This window comes from Austrofundulus limnaeus, unplaced genomic scaffold (assembly GCF_001266775.1).
Source record: "Austrofundulus limnaeus strain Quisiro unplaced genomic scaffold, Austrofundulus_limnaeus-1.0 Scaffold31, whole genome shotgun sequence".
In the NCBI taxonomy this organism is placed as follows: domain Eukaryota; kingdom Metazoa; phylum Chordata; class Actinopteri; order Cyprinodontiformes; family Rivulidae; genus Austrofundulus; species Austrofundulus limnaeus.
The window spans coordinates 2822139-2839355 of record NW_013952433.1 but is presented as its reverse complement, the minus strand read 5'-3'; the positions used below and the strand labels follow the sequence as shown (position 1 = coordinate 2839355).

The 17217-nt window shown below is 38.9% G+C and overlaps 1 protein-coding gene across 2 annotated transcripts in view; it reads left to right on the top strand.

Annotated features, from left to right (window-relative positions):
- Nucleotides 1-17217, top strand: part of abcc8 (ATP-binding cassette, sub-family C (CFTR/MRP), member 8) — a gene marked incomplete in the record, with an annotated part of 76086 nt that overhangs the window by 19991 nt on the left and 38878 nt on the right. For both annotated transcript variants that reach the window (XM_014005594.1, XM_014005593.1), the window contains 8 exon segments: nt 1068-1310; nt 5154-5342; nt 7617-7781; nt 9092-9247; nt 13112-13246; nt 13464-13626; nt 14860-14900; nt 15279-15424. In XM_014005594.1, coding sequence (XP_013861048.1) covers nt 1068-1310; nt 5154-5342; nt 7617-7781; nt 9092-9247; nt 13112-13246; nt 13464-13626; nt 14860-14900; nt 15279-15424 — 1238 coding nt within the window.

Sequence of the window (17217 nt, the reverse complement as noted above, 5' to 3'; positions counted from 1 at the left end):
GTTTTGTTGTATGCAATGTGTTTTGTTTTTTAAAATGAAATGAATAAATACTAAATTAATAAATTAAATTAAAGGCTATAATTCAACCTTTTTAAGACCTATTGAAATGAAATTTGTTGTGGGATAGCTAAGGATGATCACACGCCGATAACCATGCCTAAATTAGGCTAACTGCTAACGCTAATGGCTGATCAGGTGTCGGAGGTGGCACTTGCCACCCTGCTCACTCCTCTGGCTCCGCCCCTGCCTGCATGTTTTAGAAAAAGAGAGTCAAACTCTGTTAMACAAGGGGGCCAAAATTCAAACTTTGTCTAACCCAATCCTTGTCATTTGTTATTGAAAAATGTTTTTATTTTGTTTTTTAAATCAAATTATATTTTATGTAGCCTTTCGAACATACACATACTAACAAATGAAGAAAAAAAAAGATTTTTATGCACATTTACACTCTATGCACCTTACTCACAACTGTTTAATTGACCATTTCTTAGAGACACATTTTATCAAAAGCCGGCAAACTAATAAAAAATAAAACTTTCACCAAAAGTCTATTTATTTGACTTTTAAAATAGAAAAGAATACAGAATTAAAGTCAACTACTGTCGAGATAATTAGTGACTATAAAACTATTTTACATTTAAAATATTACCGTTGTAGATGGATAAAATGTTAACGAGGTCATGGATTTGGCCTGCGGACTTTGAGTTTGAACTATGTGCTTTAGAAATTTCTTCTCTCATATCGCTTCTCGGCCTTTTGGCTAAGATCAAGTGTAGTATCTGTTCTTATCAGTTTAATATCTGATACGTCCCCTACCCGTGGACCATATATTAAATTGATTTTTGGAACAGGGAGATGGAATAGGGGCTTGCTCCGTCCACTCCACGCATCAACCTGGTATTGCAGTACCTCCAGGAACGAAAAAAAAAATTCTCCTCTCCAACACGCCTGATTTGAACTTGACGAGGTAAGTCAGTGAAACAGGTGTGTTGGAGCAGAAAAACAAGCACCAAATCCAAGAGTAAAAAAATTAACCAAACTTCTTTTTTCTCTCTCTCTCTCTGCAGCGCTACATGTGTTTCGCCAACCCAACAGAGGTGAAGCCCCCCGAAGACCTCCAGGACCTCGGCGTCCGGTTCCTGCAGCCCTTCGTCAACCTGTTGTCCAAAGCCACCTACTGGTGGATGAACACGTTCATCACCTCCGCTCATCGACGGCCCATCGACCTGAAGGTCATCGGCAAGCTGCCCATCGCCATGAGGGCGCTCACCAACTACATCAAGCTGCGCCAGGAGTTTGAGGAGCAGAAGGTGAGATCTGATTGGACGGATCGTTGTTGTGACGTTTGACTTAACAGCTCTTATTTCTCATTTTAAATATTAAAGCTCACAAGTTTGCCTCATACAGAATTTGTTTTCATAAAATAAATCCCATCATTTTTAAATCAAACATACCTAAATACATGTGTTTACAAAGCTTTTTACCACAAACAGCTCCAATTGGATTTTCTTGTTGAGACAAATAGGATTTGAAGTATTAATATTCTTCCTGTGCAGCTTGTTTGTCTCCCGTTGTCCTCCATCTGAYATTTTTTCATCCATTTGCTATTTTTAATCTTTTTTTTTCTTTTTCCTAACGTTACATCCTCTTGAAGTGACCCTGAATCACACAGACCTCTTCTCTTTGTCCTGCTTTTCTCATATTAAAGCAGATTCAGTCCAGCCTGAACTGGACAATTCAACTTTATCTGAATGTCAAATAAGATGTCCTTCAGAAACATTTACAGGAAAATGTCTGATTGCCTTGAGCAGACAAGTGTAGGCGTTTTCATATGTATTTATTGTAGCTTTCTTTTGTATGTTCTGTGTGTTTCTCAGCCTTTCTGATTGGTGTTGTTCCAGGGGAGAATATTTTAGTTGTGTTTTTTTAGCCAATAGAAGATGTTTGTAGCATTTTTCCCTCTTCTGTGTTTGAGATAAAGGTGCTACAATGACTCAGCAGTTTCATAATTCCTCACAAACTTATCAACCGGCCTTTTTTGTTGCTTTTAAATCCTTTGTTGTGTTTTTTTAGACAAACATATTTTAAATAGAGAGAAATGAGTTTTCAGTGTCACATACCTGTACTTTAAAAACAGGCTAAATCACTGAACTGCACATTGAATTTGGAGGTCTGCTAAATGTGTGCTTTAAATATTAGATTTTGCATGATATGTTGCCTTTAATGTAGCAGGTCTTTTGAAGAAATGTTACATTTTAAAGTTCCTGTGACATCAAATATTTGTTATAAACATGAATGCATTTTTGGAATGATAACATTGATAACATATTGCGAAACAAATTTCACGTTGCTGAGATGAACGGTTGTTGAGATATTGGCATGTGAAGAAACAGGAAGTGATGTCAAAGGGGAATGTCAGCATGTAAACAGGGCGTTGTTGCAAAAGCTAACAATACAGGCTGTAGAGAATAATCTGATGTTTCTTTAGATTATTTTTAGTCACTATCAAAGAGAGACAAAGAAAAGTTAAAGTTTAAATAATTTTAAAAAGAAAAAAATTGTATAGGTCTTCTGGACGGGTTCTTCTCTAATGAAAYGTTTCGTCTCTCCTCCAAGAGACTTCTTCAGTCTGAGAGTTTCAGGCAAAATTCAGGCTTTTAAGCACTGCCTCCATGTGACCCCAGACCCAAACCAGTGGTTATTCCGTATGTTGTGGGTGTTTCGGAAAACTGAGATGTTTATTTTCTAAACATGATGTCCCAGTGGCTTTCAAGCCCCAAAACACATTACGGCAAAGGCTGGTTCACCCCAAAGATCCGGTKCCCCGGCACAAACAGAGCAATGTTGTATATGCTGTTAAGTGCCAGGAGGACTGCGACCAGTTAAACATCAGGGAAACAAAGCAGCCACTGTTCAAAAGAATGTCCCAACACAGACGAGCTACATCTAATGGCCAGAACTCTGCAGTTTTCACTCATTTACAGGCCAGCGGTCACTCTTTCAGAGATGAGGATGTTCTCATTCTTGATAGAGAGGAACGTTGGTTTGAGAGAGGAGTAAAAGAAGCCATTTTTGTAAAGAAAGACCGTCCATCACTAAACAGAGGTGGAGGCCTCCGTTTTCAGTTGTCCCCCTCCTACAGTGCTGCTATTGCCAGTATCACTCCACCCCCTGTTAACAATAGGTGTTAATTAGGTGTCAACGATAGCCATGTGATGTGAGTATGAGGCAGGGCTTAAAAGCCTGAATTTTGCCTGAAACTCTCAGACTGAAGAAGTCTCTTGGAGGAGAGACGAAACGTTTCATTAGAGAAGAACCCGTCCAGAAGACCTATACAATTTTTTTTTCTTTTTGATTTTTTTACCTGGATTACTGAGATGCATCAGGACATTTAAATAATTTTGTTTTTATAAACAGACCAGCGAGTTTATTTTATTGATGAGTTCCCTTTTGATGTCACTTCCTGTTTCACTTTGGCTGAGCTAAATTTAAAAGAAAATAGGTTGGTTATGTGACAAAATGGGTAAGAGCATGTGTACTGTGCCAATTTTATCAAGTATAAAGCTCTCTTTGACTTTTTGAATTTGAAGGATGGGCATCTCACAGGCACTTTAAATATTTACAGTATGTCTTTTTCAATTCAATCAATTTTACCTGAAACATATTTACAAAAAAGTGACTGTCCTTGTAAATTTGCCCAACTTTGAGATCAATTTTATTGTTTGGTTTAACTGTGTTTGTTTGACAAACACAGATTCATCATCATACCCTATAATTTCTTTTCCATTGTGTAGTAGCTGAAATGCTTTTAGCAGCTAAAAGTATGAATGCTTTCTGCTTATTCAGGTGCTTTAATACAAGACGATGTGAACAAGCTCAGCTGAGGTATAGAAATTAATCAAAAACTTGTTGTAGATTCTTTCAAGTTTAGCCCTTGCAGGTCTAGTTGGAGCAAACGTCTTATGTAGATCATTCTTTTGCGTCTCCCTCCGTCCACATGTCAGGGGTCAGACGTAAGGGGGCCTCCTCTGCGGGGTCACGGTTTTCCAGTGTTTGGAAGGTCACCCGAGATTCGTCACTGCTGCGTCTGTGTTCGGTGTGAACGCAACCCCGCTTCCTTCCGGCAGGAGTGAGGGGATGAGAGGGACGCACGGCTCCCAGTGGGGTTGTGGGGAAGGGCGGTGGCTTGGAGGGGGGTCCGGAGGAGCACGGGTCAGTCCCGTTTCACTGTGAACGAGGCGACATCTCGACCCCCGATGGGGCTGAACGCGCTGCGCTTCATGGGAAGCTCGTTTCGCTCCGAGCGTGTGCGACGGAAGGCCGCCTCCTCTGGTTTATTTGAACCTGGGATCGATGAGAGGAAAGAGCTTCTGCGTGCGTAAGAGTGATGTACGCAGTGACGCGTTAACGTCTGAAGGCTGAGGTTCAATACGAGCGCCAGCGAGGAGCTGGAAACACGTGACGGCAGTCACGTCTGTTCTCACAGATCTGACAGTGACTCACACTCACACGGATACACACTCAGAGTCTGAACAATTTGCTGCGACATGATGCTCCAGATGTTTCCCTCTGATCACTGAGTCACTAAACCAAACCTTCATAATTACAACCTCAAAGCTAGTTTTTATTTTCTGGAAAATTCTCAGTTAAAACAATCAGAACCTGAATTTTCCTCTTGTTTTATCTTCTGCTTCGCTGATGTAACCATTATTTCCAGCAGTGACTGTGTGCAGACTGAATGTATGTCAGTTCCTTTTCCATTAATCATCACGCTCAGATGCCGAGGCAGCAGCAAACTTGACCTCATTTTATGGGTTTCTGCAGGAGTTTGGTCCAACTCTTCAGTTAATGGTGCTTTAGTGTTCAAGCGATTATTTCTTTTTGCTCTTATAGCACTTTTTTACTGTCCAACCCTCTTCACTTTGCTTTTATTTTGCTCCTCAGGGGAGACAACACCTAATTTACTCCTTTTTCCATCGACGGCCCATTGTCTTGACCCTAACGGAGCACTGGATCAATACGGATGATTTAAAGAAGCCCTACAATTTTAATAGTTACTACAGTTAGGGAGGGTTAGGAGGAGTTTTACCCTAGCATGCTGATTTTAAAAAAATCTGAATTCCTATTTTATTTTATTTTATTTTCTAACTCAGAAGCCTCAGGGCACTGCACCCCAAGGACCAAAATGGATCTGGCTGGCTTTGAGGAAAGCGTTCGGCAGGCCCCTCGTCCTCAGCATCACATTCCGCTTCATGGCMGACCTGCTGGGCTTCGCTGGTCCTCTCTGCATCTCTGGCATCGTTCACCACATCAGCAAAGACAATCGCACCATTCAACAACCGGTGAGACGTCCCTGCAACAACGCACTGCTTTTTAAAAATTTATTTACCTTTTCATGAACATCACGTGACATACACTGCAAAAATTACACATTTAAACATAAGTTAAAAATACTAGATTATAGTCTGAATGTTTCCTCTATCATCGTAGAAGGAGGGCACTTTGTTTTTTTTCTAATGAACAACAMGTTTCAATATTTTCTCACATTTAACTGAAATATTATGTTGTGGGGGATAAATCCTSATTATTTCCCCCTCTCTCCCACTGTACTGAAGGAAATKTTGTAACTGATTAATTGAATGTTAGATGCAGTWCTGYATTTTATACTTTCTGATCATTGCAGCCTTTATGTTTGAACAGAGTGATAGTTGGTGTGTGTCTTATGTGCTCTTTCTTTARCCTAAACAAAAATGACTTACGYTCTACATCTGACAGAAAAGRWAACACCTCCAGGGGTGTAACCAGGAAGAGATGAACATTATAAGGTCAATTCATGATTACAGTAAAAAGAAGTTGTGAGTGTGTTGCAGAGTCTCTGCTCAGAGCAGAACTGTGTTTTGTTTTGGTTCAGCCCAGGGTCTTATACTGAGGCCTGCTGAGTGCTGTACTGTGAACCTGACTGGAGTCAGAAGATTGAGGATAAAGTTTTGATAAGAAATCCAGTGGATTCCTGTTTATTCGGACAYACCATTTTGAACAACGCAGTTTTCTTTCAGTACGTTGTGAAGCATATGAACAACCGTAGTTGTATTTTTCACAMTGGASTCGGAAAAAACTACGGAGATGAAAAGATGACGTGGACGTTCRCGTTCTCCAAAGTTCACCTTGCTAATTTAGCAATCCACTTTCGCTCTGAGAGTGTAGCAGATCGTTTTTAGCATCATTCAAAAGCTCAAGTGTATGGCAGGCTGTTTTTACATTTAATCTTCTTCACCACACTCACGTTCCAGATATCTGAAACTGGTTTACGACTGGACATTTTAGTTGTTTAAGTAAGAGATGTATGAGATTCAACTAATGCAAATGAAATTTCAGACTTTTTCATGTTCTGTAATTTTTTTAATATTAAAAAGCTGCACGCTCTTTTAATAAATATTAGTTCATTGCACCATTCTGTGTTTAAAAATTCATGTATGGCTTGGAGTGACTTTTACAGAAAGCAAATCTTTCCCTCTAGAGAGATTTAAATTGGTCATGTGACTAGGGCGTGCAGGTGTCCAGGGACTCCTCATATTAAGTCATATTAATCCTTATCGGCTAAATACCACAATTAACCGTGAACAATTTTTTTGCCAATATTGCCCAACCCTAGTACAAACACTGTCTTGTTTAGTACATCCGTCTCAAAAACATTTTTAGGCTGGATGTAAGGTTGTAAAATCTGGTTAGATGGACAGTTTTTGCAGTACAACAGAAGGAATCAAAGTGCTCTTTTTTTTCTTTCTTAGCCAGATCTGAGATAAGCCAGCCTGAAATGGCAGTAGGACATGAAAAATCTCAACAAAATTCATAATGAGAAATCACAAAAACTGAAGCAAGTCAGAAACGTCGCACCGCCTCCCCTTCGTCTCTCAGAGGTCACCGCGTAAGACGACGTCCCCGTGCACCTGCCTGACGCCGCGCTAATGTACACCTCTTCAAATATTCATGAGACTTATTGCTGCTGCAGCYCTTTCAGCTTCTTGGATTCCACACAGAGCAGACAGCAGACCGGGCATCTTTCTGTACGAAACAAACGTGCCGTGCTTTGTCGGTGGCAGCCGTAACGCRTGTGCCGCAGCGTCGGAATTTAATTAAAGAAGCACGAAAGAGCCGTGAGTCGTTCAGCAGAACAAATCCACCCGAGTGATTCAGTCTGGCAGAGGGAGAAAACGTGAACTCCGTCAGAGGACGATGAGAATGTTTGAATGTGAGCGGCAGAAGAAAGAAAACGGAGCGAGAGATTTTAATGATGGGTTTCAGACTAGAAACATTTTTCTGTTTAATAGTAACCCCTCCCACCCCTCCTGCCCCCTCACTGCCTGCAGAGAATGATCTCCACCTGATGCAGAATTAATTAATCGTTGAGGGAGTGCCCATCCACTGTATTCTTCTTGGGTTTCACATGTCAGCTGCAGAAGCTGCCGTTCAATTTTTAACTGAGTTTCATGAATGTCAAAGCCCAAAAATAGAAATTTAATACACGAGCTGTTATTGTTTCTTACTGACTAACAGTGATAAATCAGTCAGTAAATATTTATCTCTCCACGTTCTTTCTGCCTGTTTGTGTTCCTTAGATGAAGCTACTCGGCATCTATTTTATTTCCTCCAAAGAGTTCTTAGAGAATGCGTACGTGCTGGCCGTGCTGCTCTTCATCGCTCTGCTCCTGCAGAGGACCTTCCTGCAGGCCTCCTACTACGTGGCCATTGAAACTGGAATCAACCTGCGAGGAGCCATACAGGTGGGCTGAAACTCAACATGAGGTGCATGTTTCTGACACGTCGTTTGCCCGTTCAGGTCCAAAGCTTTGCCTTTAAAGATGCGAATTTGGCTTATTCAAGCATCAAAAATAATTTGATGCTTATATTAACAATGTTTTAAAGCAAAAATACACCATGTAATCCCTTTTAAGTCATGTTTTTTGCATGTTATAGTTAAAATTTGTAGATTTTTCTCACTTTTTAGTCATATCAGCTGTTCACATTGATTATTTTTGTGGAAATATGAGGAAATCGGTTTTATTATTGTTTTTTTTTGGAGCCAAATTTACAACTGAGTATTAGGGCCACACAAGATTTTTTATTATTATTACGAGATTAAAGTTGTAATAGATTAAAGTCATATTTTACGAGATTAAAGTCGTCATATTACGAGGGAAAAAAGTCATAATCATGACGTGTCTATTTCCCGTTCTTCATTTCCTAATTTTCCTCACACCTGCAGTGTACAGCCATGTGTCTGTGTTTATAAAGTAGTCCATGATGACTTGGGTCACTGTTAGATTAATATGCTTTCATACAAATTAGCTACGTGACGACTAAATCCGTCTCTTAATTACATTACGGCTTCAGTTTATAATTTCCAAGTCCTGCTACTGATAATTTGATGCTAATGTGCTAAAAGATTAACTATTTATTTATAGCAATAACAACTTGACAAGTTGCTCAACAATCCTCATTTTAATGCAGTGATAACTGCATGCTTTTTTGTGTAAAGGCTACAATATTATGACTTTTTTCTCGTAATTTTATGACTTTAAACTCGTAATATTATGACTTTAGTCTTGTAATGTTACGACTTTAAACTCATAATATTATGACTTTTAACTCATAATATTATGACTTTAAACTCGTAATTTTATGACTTTAAACTCGTAATTTTATGACTTTAAACTTGTAATTTTATGACTTTAAACTCGTAATATTATGAGTTTAAACTCATAATATTATGACTTTAAACTCGTAATTTTATGACTTTAAACTCATAATATTATGACTTTAAACTCGTAAATTATGACTTTAAACTCGTAATTTTAGGACTTTAAACTCATATTTTTATGACTTTAATCTCGTAATTTAAAAAAAATCTCATTGTGTGGACTCCGTCATACAAATTAGAGAATTCTATAAATTTAAAAAAAGGGGGAAAAAAGCCTGAGTTTTCTCCAGTATTTGTTTTCTTTTTTGCTTTTTACCAGGAAAAAATGGATTTTGAAATAAATAAAATAAAAGAATCATTTAACACGATTTACACGTTTTTGTTTCCCTTCAGACCAAAATCTACAACAAAATCATGCGCCTGTGCACGTCCAACATGTCCATGGGAGAGCTCACCGTCGCTCAGATTTGTAACCTGGTTGCCATCGATACCAACCAGCTAATGTGGTTCTTCTTCCTCTGTCCGAACCTGTGGGCAATGCCGGTACAAGTAAGGAACACATTTGTCTCCTCTGAAGGCTTTTGTGTCTTTCATCCAGAGGGAGCGGAGCAGCGTCAGTAGGTGTTTCTGTTGATGCGTTTCATGATTTTATCTCCACCTCAGTGCAGCTTTGCTTCTTTAGATCTGAGCTACAGGGAACAGTGGGCTAATTCAGCTCTGATGTTTGCAGCAGAAAAGAAAAAATGATTGTTAATTTAAAAAAAAGAAGAAACAAAGCAGTTCAACCTCTTATTCCCACTTTTTTCAGGATTTTACATCAGTTTTACCTATTTACTTAGAAACTAAGCACCATTGTTCTACTGGACTGAAGTGAGCTAATTCTGCAGCAGTTGCTTGTTCTACATCTTGCATTGTGCTGCATTTCTCATCCCGCAGGAYTTGTTCAGCAGGCAGAGCTGTTAGACCATGTGGGGAATAAAGCATTGTTTTCTGACAGGTGTGTTTGTGTTAAACTGATGCTCTGCGGTTGTGTTGCAGTCTAGTCTGTTCTGCTGTTTTTATAGAGCTTTTCTGTGGGAGAATTATGTGAAAGTGACACACAGGACAATTTTTGTCAAACTATAACACAGGGCTGTTCAACTGGCGGCCCGCGGGCCACATCCAGCCTGCCCAATTGTTCATTCATCTCTTAAGCCCAAASCCCCAGTTTTCTACTTTAAATCCTACAAGTTCTTTTAGTTAAACATAGACATGTTTGTTATCTACAGAAACGTCAGAATCTTAGCTAGAAGCTGGTAAAAACCATTTCTATGAACACCCAAGACTGTTAAAACTACAAACAGTTGAAGATAAAACTATGAAAGTGAAAATAAAGTTGTTTTAAAAATTTGGCAAGTCAGAGATGTCAAAATAATGTTTTAAATAGGAGGCATAATGTGTTCTTTTTGTTTTTGACATTGTTTTATTATTACTAATTTTATTAGAGGGTTCTGGATGTTGTATTCGTGGTGAAATGCAGCAAAAATAAACAATTTCAGAGATAACAGATCTTTGTAATACTTGGTTTATTTACATAATGACTTTAATTGCATGTTCGACCCCCGTGCCGTTGGCCTGCTGTAACTGTGGCCCCTGGAGAAATTTAGTTAAATAGCCCTGATAATAAAAGTTTCAGGATACAAAGTAATCATCTATTGCAATGTTATCTAGCTTTTTAAGTAAATGCTTTATTTAGCATTATAATATCTGATTTTTTAACAGTGACTCTTGCATTGTTGCTTATATTTGAATAAATTTGCATCTGCCTGTAGATGATATGCAAATAGATTTGTGTTTTTATAATCAACTCTGTTTAACACAGCTGTGTATTTGTTTATTCAAATTTATCTGATTTATTGTTCAGATTGTTGTTSTTTGCCTTGAAATTTAAATATTTAAAGTCTGAAAAACATTTATTTTTGCCTGAAACCTTTTATTTTGACCATTTTTTTCGTTTGAAATAATTGTTTTGAGATAAAGCAAAGAAGTCATTTCTTTTTAGAAAACACGTTTTAAATCTGAGGTAAAATGCAGATTATCAGTGTGAAAATCTGAGTACAAAATGAATTTAAAATATTTGTTTTCACACAATAATCCAGCTCAGAATTTTACAATCTGAAGGCYCGATTTACAGATGGAGTTCAGGAAGACGTTCGTTGATTATCACGCTGTTTTTAAATCTCGTCAACACAGACACGCGTTCAGTGATGCTTCARCATTTAGTGATTCTCTGCAGGACTTTATGTGGGAATATCAAAATTCAGACTGTGAATGTCCCCCGAACTGAATYACAATTCACCAAGAAACTGCAGATATGCTTCAATTAGGCTTTATTACAAGARCACAATGAATAAAAAGACGTTGGGAACCAAAGGGAAACCAGAGTGTTTGAGCGACGTTTCACGGGCTGTAGAAAAACCTGCTGAGATGTTGATTGTTGAAGCAGCATTAGCATTCACCGTTGCGCACACCTGTCTGCTCAGCACTGAACTCACTGTGCTCAGATTTATTCTGCGGTGAGTCAGTGAGTGCCYAAAACTCACCTAGATATAATACATCAGGTTTTTGTTTAGGTTTTGTGRCTCTGGAACACTATTTTGTCCTTTTTCTAGTCAGATAGAGTTGATACTGAGAGTCTGAATTAATTGGGGKAATCGTGACGTGTTTAATGAAACCGCTGGTGCGATCAGTCTTGTTTTGAGGTTTTGACAACTAATTCCTACAAGAAAAGCTCTCGCCTCTCAGTTGCCTCAGCATGAGAGCAAAACAAAAATTCAAAATGACAGGAATCTTAATTGGAATCAGTCACCTCTAATCTCATCAAATACACGCTCACGCCTCCTGTTCTKAAAACCTAAATATCTGCAGAAACAAATACCTCTCCCCTTAGTGCCTCCCACCTCTGTCTTCTCCGGGGGGCTTTTAGGAATTGAAACATCCTTCAAGATGATTACTGAGATCGATATTGGGGTCACGCGCAGGAGGACGGAGGAGAGGTGGACTAAGAACACAAAAAGATTGGATATGAGCCGAGCCTTGAGCTAATTCAGCCGGTGTCCTTGTCCGGCTGACCTTTCCCGTCAACTTTATGTATTTCCTCATTAATTAAGACGTGTGGGGGATGTCATGGTGAAAAACTACATGCATGTAGGAATTAAAGGCCTRGAAATCCTTGAAGAATCACATCAGTGATGAAGGACAGATTTGTAGCCATTTTGGTCAAATCTTGAAWATAATATWAATTCATCAAATTGTTTAGTTGTTTTTCAATAAACGACTTCAGTTTGAGCTGAAATGTTTGAATAAATATTTGCTGACTTAACATAAAATTTCATTCACATCTCTTTTAAAATAATCTGATGTTTGTGCTGCAGCTGTTACTTTTTATGTGGTTCCTTATCAGTCAGCTTGGATTGAAATCCTGCAGACAAAGCAGCTTTTCCTGTCCGGTGTGAGGTGTGAATTATTTAAAGTGGTGGTGGTGGGGGGGCATGCTTGGCTGTCTCCCTCCAGAGCAGATGCTATAAAAAAAATAAAAAAAGCTAAAGAAAATCAGACACCTTGACTCTAGTGACACATATCTTGTGAGCAATGATGGGGGGTTGGGTGGGCAGCCGGGTGGCAGACTGTCACATCCATCTCTGTCTGGTTGTGTCCTCTKCTACGGAGGACCAAAGCTGACATAATTTAAAAAAGGAGACCTTGTATGTTTTACAATTTAGTTGACCTTCATTTTTAATTTTCCAACTTAGTTCCAACAGATTATACATGTTAGCACATAATTTTAATTTTACTGTTTTAAATTTGTTTTTTGTCTTTTATTTGTAGATTCATTTGTGTCTCTTAAATCTTACATTTTTTCAAGTCTTTTTTATTTTTCGCTCATTGTATTTACCTTTTCCAGTCTTTTTCCAGTCCTTATGCATTGCTGCCTCCTTTAGGCAAACTAATTGGTTCATTTTAAGTGTATTCATTTATTTATTTATTTATTTGGCCATTTATATATTTCTGCTTTTATTTTTAATTACGTCAGTTTCAGTCTTCCACACTATCTAACATTGACTCTCAATGCCAGTAATGGAGGYTGAGCTAGAGCATGCTTTACATCACTGTTGTGGACATTTAGAGGGAGATAATGTAAAATTATTAACAGTTTAAAGCAGCAGCTTTGATTTTTCTTCATTTTGAATMATTTAGCAGTTATTTGAAGTGAAGGATTTGTTTTGCCTGTTTCTCCTGAATTACACAGTTGAGGTCAAACACTGTAGCGCTGCATTCATGGTTGCTTCAGTTCATTATAAAACTGAAAACTATCTTTTTGAAAGTTTAGTATTCCTGCTGCAYGATTGTTTCATGTGAATCTTTGCCTTTCAGATCATTCTGGGAGTTATGCTCCTCTACTACCTCTTGGGAATCAGTGCCTTGATTGGAGCGACCATCATCGCCGTGTTAGCTCCGGTGCAATACTTTGTGGCCACAAAGTTGTCACAAACACAAAAGAGCACTCTGGTGGGTGTCATCGTTCTGTTGGTCATTATTTTTATTTGTTTATAGCCATATTAGCACCTCAGACTGCTCTAAATGATGGAAAATCAACATGTTTTGAAGAGTTTCACTAAAAACTCCATAGTTCTCCTTGTTTACCTGCTTCATACTTATTCTTTCTGCAGTTCTGGTGTTCGTTCCTTGACGTGTAAAATTACGGTTTCAATTGTTGCTCTTGCAGGAGTATTCCAGCGAGCGGCTGAAGAAGACCAACGAGCTGCTGAGGGGCATCAAGCTGCTGAAGCTGTACGCCTGGGAGCACATCTTCAGGGACAGCGTGGAGGAGACCAGAGGCAAAGAGCTCACCAGCCTGCAGGCCTTCGCTCTCTACACATCTATATCCAGTACGGCTCCTATCACACACAGCAGCACAAAAAAAAAACTTTTTATGTTTGCTATCAAGCTGAAGCATTTCGATTTAAGTGGAGTATTAAAAAAACAACTAAATATGACAATAATATGAGTTTTATGGTCATTTCGATCATGAATTATTGCTCTCACATTTATTTTCCGTTTACTCAGGACAGCAGAGGACATTATCGTCACTCAGAGCTGATTTATTTCCTTCAGTCTGTCTTTCCCTAAACTGCTTTCTCAGTTTCCTGTAGAAGAACTGCAGCAGTCTGTGTGGCTCCAGTTTCTGAAGAAATTATCTTTAATCTAAATCAATAGCTGCAAACTAAGAAGAGAGAGCGATGATGTGCTGTTTGGCAGTTTTACAGAAAGAATGAGACACTGGAACTACAGCATTGGTATTCGTGATGCTCCACCTGCAATACGGAGAGAAACAATCAATAAAATAGAAGAAAGGAAGCAGGAAAATGACCCTATGYATTCACTATATGCTCATACAGCAGTCATCCAACAAACATAATATACAGGAAAAACAGAATAAACCAAAGGAAAGATCCAGATCAATAAGTCATTGAGCATCCAACCATCCTGAGACCCCAGGAAAAATTAGCTTAAGGTTTCAGACTTCAGAGAAACAAAGTGGTGTCTGAAAGATCCAAACCAACTTGGTAAAATGGTAGCTCTGTAGGAATGCAGCCTGTGAATGCATCTTTTAACTTCCTGCATCCTGTACATATAACATCTGCAGACACACGTCGTGTCAACGAGAGCGAAGACATGGCTGTCTTTCTGGTGTGATGATGATGATAATGGTGATAATGGTGATGATGATGGTAATGGTGATGAATGGAACTATTAGCTGTAACATTTTGGTTTTGTATTGATGGCACTGCAGCACTTTGACAGAATTTGATGTTTAATTTGAATTGGATGCGTAATTCTCATAATTTTCAATACTTACTGTCGCACAAGAAATGAAAAAGATATATTTGCGAGCTTCAGACAGTCACTGGAGGGTAAAAATCAGTTTTGAGTCATAAAAAATCAATAGCTATTACCTATTTAGTTTATTTAATGTTAAAATAGATTAGTGGTAAACAGTATTTTACCTGCAGCACTTAACACAAACAACTRTATAATTCTACATTTTTTCTGCCTCCTATTTGTTTTTTTCTGTTTAATCCTGATGAGACGTCACATCCTCCTGCTCTGTTTTCTTTCAGTTTTCATGAATGCAGCTATTCCCATCGCAGCTGTGCTGACGGTGAGTTTGTGTTTTACAATAAATCAGGTTTTCTTGAGTTAGTAGCCAAAACATTGCTGTATTTTATCTCTCTGTGTGGAYGGAGGCACTCTGACTCTGACATTTCACAGTGATACACAGACGACCATCTGACAGCAGAACACTAAATCCTTCCCGGTTTAATAGAATCCACCAAGGCTGTTGTGTKAAACTACTAAAAGACACAAAATCCAGACAAACAGCACAGAGCAGGGACGACATGCAGACAAACGATTCATCTCCGACTTGGATCCATCCTGACTTGTACCTTGAACTGGACACAAATAACTGCCACCTCCAAGGAAGAAACATTTGTTTCAGGCTTACCTAGGACACTGTGTCCTTTCTGTGACCCCGCAGACGTTCGTGGTCCACGTCCACATCTCCGAGGACGCCGATCTGTCCCCGGCTGTGGCCTTTGCCTCCCTCTCCCTCTTTCACATCCTGATCACGCCCCTCTTCCTCCTCTCCAGCGTCGTGCGCTCCACCGTCAAGGCTCTCGTAAGGTGAGGGGGGGAAAAAAACCCAACAAAAAATGTCTCATTTGTTTTGGTTGGACCGTTTATTGGTCAGCACATTTCTGGGAACGGTCTCACAGAGGGGAGCGTTAAAGAGAGACAGGGGAAAAAAACTGTCTGAGAATGAGCAGGGTGCTRAAAAGCAACATGATTAGATGAAGCGTTGACCTTTTCCTGCAGCAGATGGATCTGCTGTTTTATTCGATCCTGTAACCAACACCATCGCTCCTCTGCTGTTTTATCAACTGGCATCTGACTCGAATCGGTTTTTTTCTTTTCAGACGTCAACTTTACAATTACTTTTGCTCCTATTTGGCTGCTACATTTTTGCCAGTTTTCTAATCTCGTCGTTTCTCCGACCTTTTAATTTAGATGTGATGATTTAGCTGTATTGAGCGATGCAACTGACACGTCTTCACCTTCAGTCTGTATTTTTTAAGCCTTTTATTATCAGGGGAGACGAGCATCAGCTGAAAAAAATCACAAAAACCCCTAAAAATCTGCTTTCAAAAGTCTTAACAGAAACGACATAATAACTAAAACTGTTCACTTAAAGTGATTAGTCGTGCCTTAAAGAYGCACGCTTTAGCAAAATCAAGTCGATTAAGAAGTGAGAGAGTCTTGAAAAGATGTCACTTTGGAAGGACTGAGGAAGAGCGTGGTGAAGGTAATAAGGGCATGTCACTTTAAATCCAATCTTCTCCCTCTGTGCCTCCAGGATATGATCACAGGTTGGAGAGTTCTGTAATCAGTGAATGAAATTGCAGCAGGATTGCCTWAAATTGTCCTCGACTGCACATCGCACCTTTTTGCTTTTAGTTCGAGGAATCGTCTCCTGTCGTCACGCTGGCGTCAGTCTCACTAAACCTGTTTTATTKTAATGAGGTCGGATGTGAAAGCTGCCAGCGATCCTTTGAGGTATTCATGTTGGTTGTGAATGATGTGACTCCCTGAACTGCATCAGGAAAACTGTGTTTACACACAATGTTGACTTTGAACCTGGTCCTTGTTCACCAGATTCTTGAAATTATCAACAGCAGATCAGAATCAGAATATAATTTATTGACCAAGTATTTTTATGTACAAGGAATTTGACTTGGTGTTGAGGTGCAGAACAAACAGCATAAACAAGGAATAAAAACCAAAAGTAAACGAGTAAAAAAAAGAAAGTGTAAGATATGAAGTATATATAAATAACAACTAAATGCATCAAGATAAAATAACTTTTAGACAAATGACTAAATAAGCTTAGCTAAGACTTGATGGAGGAGGTGAGGGTGRACTGGCTCTGAGGTGCACCATCGTTGGCAGGTTGAGCTTCTGAAGAGGGATATTACAAGATTTTCCATTCCTTTCCTCTGAGTTATTTTTTTCTATCATTTTTCAAACCTGGTCCTTTTTATTCACTTGTTGAAAAGTGCTCCTCCAGCTGCCTTTTTATATTTGTACCATTATTTTCCCAGYCTTTTGTTGCYYCGACTGTATTGAGTTGTGTTGCTACCTTCAAATTCAAAATTACATTTTTTCCTAAAAAATGGTGCAATTTTTTAATTTCTGATTTGTTATTCAAAGGGGGCCAGAATTCAAAACTTCTGTCAGTATTTATTTTAAATCATATTGTTTTTTTAAATGTTATCTAACAACTCATAATAAAAATACATATATATATTTTCCCAATTTACATTTTAACCAACTCTCAACGGAAACTTACCAGACTTACTGCCGGCAATGCGGACCAGACTCTGACACCGGTCGTACAAGGACCTGACAGCCCGTATCAA